At 48.4% G+C, this 15,963-nt stretch overlaps 1 protein-coding gene and 1 long non-coding RNA gene across 2 annotated transcripts in view; one reads left to right on the top strand and one right to left on the bottom strand.

The window, feature by feature from the left end:
* The window catches only part of TG (thyroglobulin), a 243,372-nt gene that overhangs the window by 216,691 nt on the left and 10,718 nt on the right, over nt 1–15,963 (bottom strand). The window contains exons 5-10 of the mRNA XM_070632069.1: nt 14,349–14,455; nt 13,706–13,849; nt 13,321–13,506; nt 9,016–10,116; nt 7,993–8,580; nt 3,339–3,578 (exon numbers count right to left, since the gene is read on the bottom strand). Coding sequence (XP_070488170.1) covers nt 3,339–3,578; nt 7,993–8,580; nt 9,016–10,116; nt 13,321–13,506; nt 13,706–13,849; nt 14,349–14,455 — 2,366 coding nt within the window. The remainder of the gene's footprint in view (nt 1–3,338; nt 3,579–7,992; nt 8,581–9,015; nt 10,117–13,320; nt 13,507–13,705; nt 13,850–14,348; nt 14,456–15,963) is intronic.
* LOC139085289 (uncharacterized) lies at nt 2,346–3,616 on the top strand. Its single transcript, XR_011543532.1, has 3 exons — nt 2,346–2,429; nt 2,963–3,102; nt 3,218–3,616. It is a non-coding gene; the product is annotated as an uncharacterized lncRNA (long non-coding RNA).

Below are 15,963 nucleotides of genomic sequence, written 5' to 3'. Positions count from 1 at the left end.
ACTGTCCTTTAAAGATAGAAGTATAGGCTGACGTTTGAACGAAGCTTTGTCGCTGTCTTTCAGTAACTTTCACAAGAAAGCCAATTAGGTCAATGAGGTGTCTCCAGGCACACGAGGCAACAGTCACAATAGACAGCATTGATTCAACACCTCCTGTGTGCCAGGCACCATCCAAGTCCACGCTTTAGCTAAGTGACTCCACACAACGACCTCTAGGAGGGGTGATGTTGTCCCATTTGATGGGTGAGAAACTGAGGCACCGGTGGCTTAAGTCTCACAGCCGGGAGTGGAGGCACTGGAGCCGGACGCGGGAAGTCAGTTTGTGTACGCGGCCCTCTTGCCTCCCTGCCCAACTCTTACAATCTAGGTTCTTCACCCCCCTCGAAACTTCATTCCCCACAGAGTCTTATCTGATCTTCGCCGCAGCTCCATGAAGGCTGGATTTTTACCCCCAAGGGGAGGAAACAGGCTCAGCGAGGGAGGGTAAGTGACTCACAGATGGTACCCTGCTCAGGAGGACGGCCCCGTCCTCAGCTCGGGGTCCCTCGGCCCTGCCCGGCTTCTTCCAGGCGTTCTCCACCACTGGCGCACTAGTGCCCGGACTTACTTATTCCATTTAGGTTTGTCTCTTCCACACTAGCACTGAAGGCCTCGGGTGCAAGGATTTATGCTGACCCTGTGCCTAGAGCAGAGCTGCCTCACAGCAGGCACTCGAGAAATACTTGTTGAGTGAAAAGGAAAATAGAATAAATGCATGCAGGAGGAAGGAAGGAAGGGAGGAAGCAGGGTGGGTGGCGGTCAGGACGTATGGCCAGTTGGTCCGGGTCTCACAGCACCCCTCCCCAGCCTGATGTGCCCCCAGCACCATCCTCCTTCCAGAGGCCATGAGCTGTCTCCCAGGCCCTTTCTCAAGGCCCACCTCCCATCTTCTCTCCACTCCTGCTGGTGTGTGTAGGGGGGTGTGGGCAGCGGGATACAGCCACAGGGATCCCAGAGGAGAAGGGCCGCATCCGGGGCAGCCGGGTGTGCCTTGGCCTGCCTCCCATGGGAGCAGATCTCCAAACCCACCACCTTTCAGAGATGGGCTTCACGGCTCCCAGAGAGGAGAGCTCACAGTTGTCAGCACACCACCAAGCCCCAGTCAGACCGTCTGAGGAGACCAGGCCTCTCTTTGAAGTGGCCTGGGGCAGGGGACAGGGCTCAGGAGTCTGACAAGCCTCGGCCTGAATCCTGGCTCTGCACCTCTTGACTGTGTGATCATGAGCAAGTTGCCCAGCCTCTCTGGGCCTAAGTTTCCCCATGTGTGAATGGGTCTAACACTTACCTAACAGGGTAAGTGTGATATTTTCATCCAAAGAGCTTAAGCACCAAGCTCAGGCTAGGCTCAGCTGTGTCCCTGTACTCCCGCGCCCTCCCCCACCCCCCTGAGGCCCTGGGACACTGCTCCCACGTTCTATTGGCCAAAGATGCTTTGTGGCTCTCCATCTCTTTTTGTCCTGGGTCTTTGATCCTAGACTCTCCAGGGCCTGGAGGTCCACGTGGACAGCTTCCTCTTCTCTGCAACAGGGGAGACGCCTCTTCTCATCTTGAGGGATTCCGAGGAAAATGAGCAACCCTACTCCTTCTCTGAAGACACTTCCTTTTTCCCGACAGCCTCAGAGAAGTAGGATCAGAGCCTCGGCTAGGTGGAGGGGAACTTCCTCAGCTCGACTTCTGGAGAAAATGCCACCGTGCCGTTCAACAAACATCTCCGTGGCACCAAGAGCTTTCTCCCCACTTCCTCTCTATTTCCTTCCCAAACCAAAGTGGTCACAACCGCAGGGGCACCCCCTGATCTGTCCTACTCCTCTCTTTGATTTCAGCAAATCCTGTCCATGCACAAAATTTAAAACAAACAACTGGTTTCTTGCCAAAAGCAGAAGTCTCCAAGACTCTAAGGAACAGAGAAAAGTGCCTGGGTCTGGGGTGAGGGTAGGAGACGGAAGAGAAAGAAAGAAGCAAGAAGGATGGTTGACCAACATTTACTGGGCTCCCGCTATCCATCAGGCTCTGTGCCAGGCCCCAGGATGTAAAGATCAATAAGACGTGTGGCCCTGTCCTCTAAAGAGACGCCGGGTGAGGGAGAGAGGCCAGAGCAGAACTGGCCCTTGGGAGAGTCTCCCGCGGGGCTGGGAGAACAAAGACAATGAGAGCTGATGCCCAGGCGGCCGCAGCCATCACAGGGCTGGAAGGGCAGGGAGCTCCAGGGCATAGAGAGGGCAGGCTTTGTCTTGGTACAGATGTTGTCAGGGGAACACTGCTGTGCTGTTTTGTGACCCAAGCCCAGAGAACCCAGACAGGCGATCAGCTGAGATAATCTGTCAGGGGGTGGGGGACTCAGGGATGCTAGGAGATGGATGAGTCGTTTGTCCCTGCCAAGTTGGTGTGGGGTGAGTGAGAGAACTGGGAGGGACCTTGGACCCTCCTGCCCAAGAAGGCTGCAGGTGGTAGAGAAAGAACAGAGGCTCTGGGGTGAGACAGATCTAGGCTCCAAGCCCAGCCACACCAGGGACCAGCTAGGCAGGGGACAGAGTCGGGGGCCAGACCACCAGCGTCACATCCAGGCTCTGCTAGTTATTAACTGGGTGAACTTGGGCATGTGACAACCTCAGTTTCCGCATTTGAAGGGAATCACAGATAGTGATTGTAGCATTGTTCTCATGGGACCCTGGGAGGACTCAGTGCAAAGATCTGGTAATCTGCTTAGCACAGTCAGTGCCTGGTGGGGGTAAGTTTCAAATAATGTTTAGCTGTTATTCTGGGCTAGAGCACCTTGGGCTCTCTGAGAGTATCTCTCAGTCACATATGGGTAAAAATTCGTGCTTTTCGGAGTTACCAACAGGATTAAACAGCTCACACATGGAAGATGCCTGAAACCAAGCACTTCCTTTATAGTGAGGGTCCCTCTCTTCTCCCTCTTCAGGGTGTTCCTGAGTCCTGGGAAATGGAGGGAAGCTTCAGAACAGCCATGAGGGGAGTTCAAGCATTTGGGGCCGGAGCCCCTCCCATTTTAACAAGATGTTTGGCATCATAATGGGCTGCAGGCGCCATCTGCAAGACAAGGTGTGCAGACCTGCCCCCAGTGGCTCTGCTGGAGGATTTGGGAGCATCTTGGAGAGACGTGCATCATTCCACCTTTGACCAATATCACAAAACCACTTGGCCCTTTCTTTCCCAGGAACCCATCGGCCCGGGGAAACCAAGGCAGCAAAGCCCTGAGGATGACTGAAGAGCAACTAACTCAAGCTCTTGCTTCCCCAACTAGATGGAAGAAGAAATCGGAAGGGCATGACACTTACTAGACTGAGCTGCCAAACGAATGGCATAATCGTTCCCACTCAGAAACTTCTCTGAGACGGTCTCCCAGGATGGGGAGAGCCGAGGAAGGGCGAGCTCCTCACTGGTCAGCCAGATTCCCTTGGCTGCCAGGAAACTCTCTCCCAGAGGGAACTGAGAACTGTTGGAAGCCAAGACAATCTCCTCTGTTTCTTCAATGAACCTCAGGATGTGAAGCTTCACTTCCTCGCAAGAACCAGGACCTAGGGGAATAAAGACATCACTGATGGATCCCCCAAAACACATGGCTCCCTTGGACTCCTTTGAAGTGTACATGTACACGCATGCACACACTTCTGCCTCAGCTGTTTCCTTCACCCCAGCTTTTTTCACAACCTGGAATGGTCCTTCTGCTTTGTCTCCACAATTTCATTCACTCAACATTTACAGAGGACCTACTATGTAAGCTTTGTAATAACTAATGTTTACTCCATGTCAGGCATTGTACTCAGCATATCTAAACGAACAATCTAATTAATCTATGCAACAGCCCAATAAGATATTATTCTTACCCGTGTGTTACAGATGAGAAACTGAGGCATGGAGAAGTCATATAACTTAAACAAGCTCCTAGCTGGCAAGCAGTTGATTCAGAATTCCAGTCAGTCAGTACGACTCTGGAAACAGCAATTTTGACCAGCTTCCTCTAATGGGATGGACAGATGGACAGATGGATGGATAAGCGGATGGATGGATGGATGAATGGATGGATGGATATCAAGAGTTTAAGGGAGGCCTTGTAGGTTAGTCAAGAGTTATTTTTTGTAAGGAGCAAAGAGCATGTTCTCAGAAACCTCTGGGGTCAAATGCCAGCTCAAACACTTATTAGCTACATGATTTTGGATAACGTGCTTAGCTCTTCTGAGCTTCAGTCCCGTGATATGTGAAATGGGGATAATGAGGACATCTACCCCATAGGGTTTTTGTAATTATTCTACGAGGTGTTGCAGCTGAAGTGCTTGGCACAGTGTCTGGCGCATGTTGTCCTTGAACTTGTCGCTACTAACAAAAGCTCCCCTAGACATGTTGATTTCAACTAATCACATGGTGAACTCAGCAGTGAATGTGTTCCGTGGATTCTTTTGAGGCCATAGAATCAGCAGAAGCCCTTGACTTCTGGGATGTGGGGACGTTATTGCTTCCTTCGGATGTTTTTGATCAAATACTCCATTCTATCAATTCCAGGGAATTGGGATCCCTGAAGCAAAAACTCACACTTAAAAGTCTCTGCTTGCTCCCCATTTCTTCCAGAATAGAATGAGAATTCTGTAACTGGACACCTAGGCCCTTTTAAAATCTGGCCCCAATTCACCATTAGCCTCTTCTTGTATTATTCCCTCCTAAGTCCCCTTCCTTCCTGCCACATTGATCTTTTCACCACCCCATTCCCAACACTTTTACAGCTTCCTTGACTTGACGTGTACTAATTCCTCTGCCAGGAAGGGCCTGCCACACACTTTTGGCTGGACACACATCCCTCATGTGTGAATCCCCATGATCCAGAAGCTGACACCATGGAAATCTTTACCCAGTTCCCCAGTCAGTGAGCAGCCCCCTCTCTCTGGGCATGTGCCATTGCATTTTCTGTGTTCGTAATTCTGTTCTACCATCTTGGTTTATTATTTACATGATGACATGCCTGTTTCTCGCACTGCCTCTGTGCTCCTAAAGGACAGATACCACACCTTTCTCATGACTGTCTCCTCATCAAACAGCACAGTGCACAAAGTAGGTGGTCCATAAACGTGTGTTAAATGAAGAAAGTAAAATTTCAAACAGGCCAGGGACATGGACAGGACCTGACCTCAGAGGCGTGAGTCATTACCCCTGCACACGTGTGGGAAGTCACTGGTCCTTTCATTACATCTATCAGTTGTATTAATCTAGTTATTTATTAATTACTTTCTGTATGCCAGGCCTGGCACTTTATATCTATTATCTCTTACAATTCTCACAACAACCCATTTGAGGTAGTCACTTGCCGTAACTCAGATTTTACAGATGAAACTAAGACTGGGAGGAGTTCCGTTCCTCCAGCTCCCAGAGTAGCAGGTGATGGACCCAGGATTCAAGCCAACTGGCGCTCTGTCTTTTAGGCCAGTCCTTCTCGAGCTTTGGGGGCCATTAGACCCACCTGAGACCTTGCGGACATGCAGATTCAGTAGGTGGGGTCCGAGATTCTTAATTTCTGACAACTCCCCAAGGTAAGACTGATGCTGCTGGACCACAATTTGAGGATCAAAGCTCTGAACCAATGGTCACCAAACCTTTAGATAACATACCCCTATCAACAAAAGAGTCTGAGGGGGCCAGCCTGGCGGTGTAGTGGTTAAGTTTACATGGTCGGCTTCGGTGGCCAGGGGTTCACCAGTTTGTATCCTGGGCATGGACCTACGCACTGCTCATCAGGCCATGCTGTGGCGGCATCCCACATAGAAGAACCAGAAGGACTTACAACTAGGATAGACAACTATGTACTAGGGCTTTGGGGAGAAAAAAAAAAGAGGAAGATTGGCAACAGATGTTAGCTCACGGCCAATGTTAAAAAAATAAATAAAGAGTTTGAGCATGTACCCCCAAAATATGCGTATTTCTTTATTTATAAAGCACGCACATGTACCACTATAATAATATACTAGGTACTATTTTCTCAAATGTTTCTGCTGTGAGCACTTAATTGCAAAAAAACCCAGAAATTTAAAAGGAAGAGAGAAAACACTAGCTGTAGATGGAAGTTCTGACACTTGCTTCCCAGTGGATTACCTTGTACGCCCGGATCGTCTGCTCTACACAGCCTCTTGTTTCTCAGGGGAAAAGCCAGTGTATCCTAAGCCTAGTGCTAATGCTTTGTCTGACATTCAGGCCAAGGAGAATAATACCAGCTACTACAGTTACCAAGCACTTTTGGTATCGGCAACTCAGACCCCGAAAATTGGTTCCAAAGAGGACCAAATTCAATCTGAAAGCATCTAACATTATAGGAACACCCCCATGTAGGAGACCCGACCATTAGTATAGAAAATCTCCAAAAACGAATAAGACTTCTTATATAACAGTCATGTTGACATTTATATGGTGACTTTGAGGGTCCACCTATTGCTAGAACTTGACGTTTTAAGGGAGAATGCTGGTAGTGGGGTGTCCAGGTTGTTCAAACTGCCCAGGGCATTACTGTTCTCATCGCATGTTCCTATCGCCCAACACTCTAAAAACCCGCTTGCTGCTAAAGCAAAGCCTCAACTTTGGCCAATGTCAAAATAGTCTGAGTAATTTTAACATTTTCCTAAAAGGTCTGGACCATGTTGAACATTACAAAGAATGAAGTGAAGATTTCGCTGGACTCAAGCAGCTATAATATTACCTGTAATATTATGGTTGGAAAGATTCTGGTTTGATAACAGTGTTGAGTCTGCCTGTTTGTTGTTTCCAACTGCTGATCTGGCTGCTTGGCGATAAAGCATTTTGATTGAAGACACAGAGTCAGCCCCTTTCTGTTTATGCCTCACCCCCTGCAGCTCTCTTTGAAGTCCACCTGCCACAAAGCTGAATGTACAGACTTCCTTCGGCAGCTCTCCAGTTAGTCCTTTGATCAAAGCCCCTCAAGTAAATTCAAGGTACTTGGAAGGCAGAAGCACTTCCTGAGGCCCCAAGCACCTAGTGGTGTCCTTGTAAGTAGCAAGACCATCATAATGTGCGTCCGTTAATCAGAGGGTGCACCTAACTCATGAGACATGACTAAAGCCTTAGCCACAGAGGGCAAGGGCCAGGTCACATGCATTGTATAGCCTTCAGTGGGCCTGAGATAGAGCATTGCACAGAGAAAGCATCCAGTTAAAACTTGAGGCAATGATTTAAATATAGTCTGTGTCACATAACGACATGGATACGTTCTGACAAATGTGTCGTAGGCAATTTTGTCATCGTGCAAACATCGTAGAGTGTGCTTACACAAACCTACATGGTACAGCCTACGACACACCCAGGCTTCATGGTACTACTCTTATGAGACCACCGTCATATATGCCATCCGTCATTGACTGAAACGTCATTGTGCAGCACATGACTGTGTAGATGTGGGGAAATCACATCCCTTCTCTGAGCCTTGGCATTATGGACCGAATGATTGTGTTCCCCTAAAATGTATGTGTGGAAGCCCTAGTCCCCCATGTGATGGGATGTGGAAGTGGGAACTTTGGGAGGCGGTTAGGTTTCAATGAGGTCCTGAGGGTGGGGTCCTCGCGGTGGGATTAGTGTCTTTATAAAAAGATGAAGAGACCAGAACTCCCTCTCTCTGCCATGTGAACACACAGTGAGAAGGTGCCCATCTGCCAGCCAGGAAGAGGGCTCTCGCCAGGAACGGAATCTTACAGCACCTTGATCTTGGACTTCCACCTCCAAAACTATGAGAAATAAGTGTCTATTGGTTAAACCAGCCAATCTAAGGTATTGTGTCATAGCGGCCCAAGCTGACTAACACATTTGCTGTCTTCAACCATACACCGAAGGGATGTGCCTGGCCATATCTAAACTCGATGCCAGCTTTGATACCCAATGCCCTCCCACCAGACATCCTTTTTGAAAAAGCACAGATTCAGTTCTTCACATCATTTAACTCACATGCTGGGACCTTGTTTGGTTCAGCCCGGGTTCCTTCCAGTTCTTGACCAGCCTCATCCACACACCAGCAGCTCCGAAGGTCGAAATGTGCCAAAGGAATGCTAAAGTCTGAGTAGGGCCCTGGGTATCGGCTGAGCTGGCCATTTAGGATCTGCCAAAAGAGGTAGGGCTCCAGGAAGATGTTCTCTCCAGGCTGGGTCAGGTTCCCTTCCAGCACTGCCAGTGGGACATCTTGGAGAGAAGAGTATTTTGCCAGCCCTGGGAAGATGCCTTGTTGGCCAGCCTCATATAGGCTTTGAATGAAGAGACGGAAGCTTCTGGAAGCTGCTTCTCTATAGCCCATGATCTTCATTAGCAGTTGGGCAGGAGACAGCTCCTGGCCACCATTGTTCTGAGCCCGCCATCGTTCATACCACTCGAAGGCCTGCTCAGGGGGCCCGTCACATTGCACGTGTCTCCACTGCCCATTGGCACTGCACTGTGGAATGTAGATGCTGGAGAGGGTGGGCAGTGTGCTGGAATTAGAGACCAGGGCCCGCACTGCCCCAAGGAAGGCTTGCTCGGCCTGTAGCTGACAGGGCGTGGGGCCTGGGAAGGAACAAAGCACAGGTGTGTCAGGTTAAGAAGTTCCATAAGCTGGAAAGACCAAGATGGAAGCCCTTTATTGTCCAAACTCCATCTAAAGCCTTATACAGCCATAGACATCCCATCAACCTTAAATTTGTAAACAAGTTCTAGACAGAGAGCATCCCCATCACTAAATCGGCACTGTGGGGACCAGCTGTTGTCAGCACGGCAGAAAGGTATGTGGCAATTCCTTAAGGCCGAATAAATCTCCCTATTCACTCATTAGAATGGTTAACATTATCAAAACTTTTCTGGACAGTTTTTAATTAACCAGTGAATTTTGCCATTAACAGAAGTTTGGGTTTTAGCTGTGACCAAATTCTTTTATCTATAATGCATTGTGTCAGGGCCCCAAAGAGAATCAGAGTCTGTAGATTGACTACTTAACAGACTTACATTGCTTGGGCTCTCCAGGTAGGCTTCGAGTTCCAGGAATAGGCTGACCCTCAGCGTCGACACAGTAGCACTCTGAGCTAAAACACTGGACAGGTAGGAAATGCCCCTCGCTGGTACAAGAAGGGACAAGCAGGCTGGACCCAGCGGGCTGGCTACCCGACAGGCTTTGCATGCGAGCCCTTTGCTTTTCACACTTCGTAGGGCACCTGGGTCGTCCACCTCTAACCCTCGAGCCGGGAAGCTCTTTGCCCCGGGAATCCACACACCAGCATTCTCCAGCAAAGCACTGGACATCCTCATAGCTTCCTTCTGCAGTGCATGATGGGACAAAAAGGCCACCAGGGGTCTGCTCACAGCCCTGGGAGCTGAGCACCAGTTCCATCACATCACCTAAATCCCTCGCTATGTCTTCCGGCACAGAAATAGCCTGCTGTAAGAAGAGAAGGAATTCTGGAAGCTCCAGAAGAGAAACAAGGAATTTCAGGGCATTTAGGTTCTCTTGCAAGTTGATTTCAAAGCCAAAGCTGCCCACAACTGGCTTATTCATAGCAACACCCTTCTTAGAGGCTTCAGGAGATTCTGTGGCAGGACTTGAATCCAATCCCAGGGAGAGAGGCTCGGCTCGATCTGCTGGTGGCCCTCTGTTCTGGAAGCCTGGGAGACCAAATTGCTGGAAAAATTGACTGAAGTTAAACGTGCCTCTTGTGCCAAGGGCTCCAGACAAGTTAAACTGGCCAGCATTCACCAAAAATTTCCCTCCGAAGAGGTTTTGCTGGAGCCGCTTTGGGTTGGTGGTAAACTGAAGGGCAAGACGAGCCAGCTCTCGGGAGGGAAAAATCACTCTGATGGCTTCTTTGAGGAGACTTTCTGAGGCAGAAAACTGTTTATCCAGCCCTTCTACCATTGGTTGGAGAATCCCAGAATCCACAAAGAGCTCCTTGATCAAGAGTGGGCAGGATGTGGCCAATCTGGCTACTCGCTGAGAGACCTGTCTTTTCTCAGGAGCCAGGAACAAGCTGTGCCGGCTGAAGTAGCCTGAGGGCCCGAAGTGGAGTCTGGACAGGGCCTGGCGCCTCTCTGAGGTACAAGACTGGTCCTCAGCTGCACAGAGCAAACGGGAGAAATGGTGTCAACATCCCAAGTAATCCTGAGACAACCCTTCAGATCTTTCTGGTAGGAAGATGTCAAGAAATTCAATCAAGGACACCTACATTTTGTACCTCTTTCTTCCCTTTACCCTTTATCTTTTATTTTCCCTCTGAGCAGAGCTGTGGCGGCCATTTTGGGGAATAAGTTTTTCAGTTGACGTTAACTGCCTCTCCCAGCTTTTACTAGAGGGTGACCCCCTTGGAAGGCAAGGCTCACAGACGCCAGCTTACTTTCTGAAAACCTGACCACATACACGCACCGACTTTGGTGGGTTGAATGGGGTCCACCCCACCTCCTCCACCCAATGTTCGCATCCACTCGGATCCTCAGAATGTGACTTTATTTGGAAATAGGGTCTTTGCAGATGTAATCAGTCTTAACTAATCAGGGTGGGCCCTAAATCCAATGACTGGTGTCCTTATAAGAAGGTCATATGAAGACACAGAGAGACACACACACAGAAGAAGGCCACGTGAAGATAGATGCAGAGACTGGAGTCCTGCAGCTGTAAGCCAAGGAATGCCAGCAACCACTGAAAGCAAGGAAGGGCCAAGGAAGGACTCTTTCCTGGAGCCATCTGAGGGAGTGCGGCCCTGCCCATACCTTGATTTCAGACTTCTGCCTCCAGAGCTATGAGAGAATACATTTCTGTCGCTTTAAGCCAGCCAGTTTGCGGTAATTTGTTACGGCAGTCCTAGGAAACTAATAAATCAACAAATTCCTATTTGTTTCTAATGAAACGTTGTTTTCCAGCATCTCTTGTTGGACTTCTTAGCGGACTTTAATGCTTCATTATATGCTCTTCATGAGGCTGTCTCCTTCCTCCTTGTGGGTAGCCTCGTCTAGGCTAAGGAGTTTATAATCTTTTTGAGGATAAGAACCACACTTCAATGCTATTAGTATTTCCCATAACAAGAAATATTATCCTATGTTGCAATATTTAATATTTTAATATATTCTAGGAAATCTGATTTCCTATAATATAATACGATGATGCCCACTTGGCAAACACACTTAGCACATCCTTCTAGGCTTCTTGACGTTTCCTTGAAATTACTAATTAAACAGTGATTGACTCAGTCAACTCCACGCATGGTCAGATCATTCTCTCTGAATACCCTGCAGTGACTGTAATCACACTGAGAAATTTTTAAATTCAAATTCCAAGTGTCTCAGCCACATAGGTGGAAGTAAGAAAGCTCCACTTTTCTCCATAAAACCATAAATCTTACAGGTTTTCAACCACCCCCCCCACCAAAGTTTTAAAATAATTCTTTCCCCTTGGTTCACATGGATGCCAAAAAGGAAGTCAGCCAATTTCCTTCTGTAACCAGGCAACAGAGAAAGAACTGGAACATGTGGTCAGAGAGAAAGGACAAAAAGACTGGCAACCTCAAACACAGAACACATCCGTCAACGAGGCCATGGCTTCCTCTAATGGATGTTACAGGAAGGTATGCAAGAAACCAAGTTCATGGCTCTGCTTGTTCTTTTTCCAAATTAAGAGCATATCCCTTCCATTCATTTGTTATGAAGTGTTTCCAAGGCAAAAAAATTCAGATATTGGTTCCATGTGGCGTTTGTTTCCACAGAAATAGGACTGATACGCCAGAGAGAGAAAATAAAACTATATGATCCATGCACTGGGTGCACTCTTGGTTTTAATTTGGAAGACCACTTCCACCTGGAAATTGGAGGGCACTATATACTCCAGGTTTTAATAAAATATAATTGTAAATATTTTCAAGGCAGATCTTCAAAACTGTCTTTTTCTATGTCCTCTATCTATCCTCTACCTACAACCTGGCAGGGAGCGTGCTACCAAACACCACGCGGAGTACTCAAAATGTTGAGCTGGAGAAATGATTTAATAGGAATTGAATGAATACATATCTGTTTTGAGGCCATAAAAAGCCCTGCACTCTCTCTTCACAGTTTCAGGTCTGGCTGAGTCCATCCAGCTCACTGAGTGGGAAGCCCGTGAGTGCCCCTGGATTCCTCCCCCGCCCTCTTCTATCCTCCTGCAGTCTTGCTGGTACGATGGAATGGAGTCTTCTTGGAATGCCCAGTGACATCTCTCAAGCCACATTCTTCTCCTCAGCCCTCTGCTTCTCCTTTCGTATTGGTCCCCATACTGCACTGAATAGTGTCTCCCCAAAACTTTTATCCTACCTGGAACCTAAGAAAGTGACTTTATTTGAAAATAGGGTCATTGTAGATGGAAGGAGTTAAGACGAAGTCATCCCAGAGTAGAGTGGGCTCTTAATCCTCTGTAACTGGTGTCATAAGGAGAGGAGAAGAGACACAGAGGCAGACACAGAGGGAAGACAGCCATGTGACGACACAGGCAGAGTTTGGACTTACGCTGCCACAAGCCAAGGAATGCCAGAGACTGTCAGCAACTACCACAAGCTAGGAAGGGACAAGGAAGGATCCTCCGCTGGAGGCTTCAGTGGGAGCACGGCCCTGCCGACACCTCGATTTTGGACTTCTAGCCTCCAGAACCGTGAGAGAATACATTTCTGTTGTTCTAAGCATTCAGTTGGTAGTAATTTGTTATGGCAGCCCCAGGAAACAGATTTAGTCCCCTCATCCCTCTCTAGGACATTGCAATGACCTTCAAATTGGCCCCACTGCCTGCAGTCTAACACTCCTTTCAATCTCTCCTACAAAATGCCTGGTCGATCTTTCTTATACACAACAGTTGTCATGGCACCCTCCAGCTTAATACCCCTCAACGTCTGCTCCCGACCTCCAGGATGACGCCCCCAAGCCTTTGTATATCTCAAAGACTTCATTGTCTTACCCCTGCCTTCCCTTCAGTCTTAAAGCTCAAAACACCACCCTAACCATCCTCCAACCGTGTTTTTCTCTATCTTTCTTGCAGACTCAGTGTCCATCAGCATATCAATGCCTATTATTTATGTCCTTATAATTTTGCTTCTCCTGCTACAGACGATGTCTGACACAGGATGAGAACCATGTTGGAAGTAAACGACGACAAACAAGCTTTCCACCCTGTGGAACCTGAAGCGCCGGTGGGGCACACTCAGGATGCAGGGGAATTAATGGTTCTGGCGTGGTTGGTCTGGAGAAACAGTTAAAGTAACGTGACCTGATGAGGCCCAAAGAAAAAGCCCTGGAGCGGAAACCCACCGCAAGATGGCGGCTCCCCTTGCCGCCGAGTCCCGTAGATCTCCTTTCCCTGGGCATCGGCACACCAGCACGGCCCTTCCCTCTGGCACTGCACTGCCTGGTAGTCCCCATTTCGGTGGCAGCTGGGGACATAGGGGTGACCGAAGCTGCTTGCTGTAAACCGCTCCACTTCACATTTCGTGGGGCCTAGGAGAAATCCACGCAGCAAAGACAGGGTGTCAACAACGCTTGAAGCATTCACAGCATGCATTCTGTTGGCTGTTAAAATATTTAAAGTCCCTGAACCCACTTTGGTGGAACTGCCATGGAGACCGCAGCCACTTTAAAACCCAAGTGGCTTGCTCCTGGCAGAAACATGCACATCTGTTGTCGGCTTCCTACTTACATCGGAATCTGCCGGAGATGACCAGTTGAACTGCTAGGAAGCGTCTCTGCAGTATCCGGTACAGGGTGGTCTCAGAGAAGGTGGAAGGAAGGTCCAGGCCAGCAAAAATGGTGTCGTAAATTTCATCAAGCAACAGCTCCAAACCTGAGCAAGGACAGCAAGCATTTCAAGGGAGGAGTTCATTCAGAAAGAACGTCCTGACCTGGCCGTGCAAACACATATTAAGAGGGCCAGAGCCTTCACTGGCATCATTGATATTGAGTCTGAACCAAAGACTTGAATGGTTTCCCAAGTCAGGGCCACTGTGTATGGTTGTGTAGGTTGTCCACAGCACAAAGGAGCACTGAGGAGAGAGTGAGAGGAGACTGAAATCCAGTCCCTGTTCCACTTGCCAAGCTCAGAGCTGCATCTGCCCGGAGGGGGTGCCTTTTTCCAGCATGCACAAAGGCACCATGTGGGCCAGCAGCAGCTGTGCTCGAGGTACCCCAGACTCAAAGCTTGCTAACCACACCCTCTTCCATACCCATGCCGCCTGGCAGAAGAGCGGTAGTCACTGCTCTTTCTGCTTCACAGGTAACGCTCTTTAGGCTCTCGGAGCTGTGACTGCCACTCCCTCCCCTCAGGTTGCCTGAGGTGTGCTCACCTGTCTCAGCCAGTTCGCGCCCTTGACTGTCAGCGCAGTGACAATACCCAGACACCTCGGGGAACCTGCTCCGGAAGGCACTGAAGGTCACGAACGCATCTGGAAACCTAAGAGAGAATGAGGCACGGTCGCCATGTCATAAAAGGCAAGTCACCCCCAGCTTTTCCTGTGGAAATAACTAAACGTGGCCTCGTCTCATCTGGGGAAAAGGACTCTCTGATTTTCGATCTCATGCTATCCACTCCATGCTCCCTGCAGTCAATGTACTTCTTTTCTAAATTGGTTTTACCTGGCCAGAGCCAGGCTGAACCTGTTCAAATAAAGCTGTGCTTAGCTGTCATCTACTAAGGAGCTGTTTTCCTCTCTCGTGGCATTGGACCAGTTTGTCCCCAAGCAGGTGTCCCATAGGATCGGGCGGAAAGCACGTAACGAACATCGCGGGAACTAGTTGCTTTACCAGAACAGAACGAGAGACTCAAGGCCAAGTTTGCTTTACAGACATATGGTACATCGTACATGATCTCATTCTGGGAGATCAAACGACTTCAGAGCACTTTACAACTTTTCAAGAGCTTGAAAAGCAGCCAGATTCCAGCGGAGGAAATTCTTAAGATGGACATGTCCCAGTCCCAGGGTCAAAAAAACACAAAATCAGTCTGGCGTCACTCACAAGGGCTAGGCACGCCTTTCCACAAGTGGAGGACAAGTTTGCCTCAGTCGTGTCCCCCCTGGCAATTCCTGTAAGCAGCTAATTGGCCGGGTTCCCCACCCTGGACGTAAGATGGAGCGTAGGCAATGTAAAGCCATGTGAAGGAGTTCTTTCCGTGTGCAATGATTTAGCAACCACAGAGGAATTTTTCCTCTTTATACGAGATGGAGAGATTTGTTTTTATGCCCTATACAGCTACAGCATGAGAACCAAGCATAATGTGCTTCTACCTGTGTCTGGAAATACATCCCCAAACCATCAGTTAGCAGGAGCAGCAGCTCTCTGCACAGTTAGGTCTGTTTCTGTGTAATCTATCCAAGCAAAAGACTGAAAATGATCTTAATGTCCAAGGATAGGAAAATTAAGAAGTAAATTATAGTAAATCCCTTAAATGGGTGCATGCATAACATGAAATAAAAAGGTTAGAAGGATAGAGATTTCTCAAAAGATTAAAAATAGAAATACCGTATGATCCAGCTATTCTACTTCTGGGTATTTATCCAAAGAACATGAAAACACTAATTCAAAAAGACACATGCACCCCTATGTTCACCGCAGCATTATTCACAATAGCCAAGACTTGGAAGCAACTCAAGCACTCGCCAACCCTCAATGGATGAATGGACAAAGAAGATGTGGTATGTATGTGCAATGGAATACTACTCAGCCAGAAAAAAGACAAAATCATGCTGTTTGCAACAACATGGATGGACCTTGAGGGTATTACGCTGAGCAAAATAAGTCAGAGGGAGAAAGACAAACACCATATGATTTCACATGGATAAGGAGAACAGACTAGTAGTTATCAGAGGGGAAGGGGATTGGGGGAGGGCAAAAGGGGTAAAGGGCACATATGTATGGTGACAGACGGAAACTAGACTATCGGTGGTGAACACAAGGCAGTCC

This window comes from Equus przewalskii, chromosome 8 (assembly GCF_037783145.1).
Source record: "Equus przewalskii isolate Varuska chromosome 8, EquPr2, whole genome shotgun sequence".
NCBI lineage: Eukaryota > Metazoa > Chordata > Mammalia > Perissodactyla > Equidae > Equus > Equus przewalskii.
Note: the sequence above shows the minus strand (reverse complement) of the source record. Positions and strands in the feature narration are given on the sequence as shown.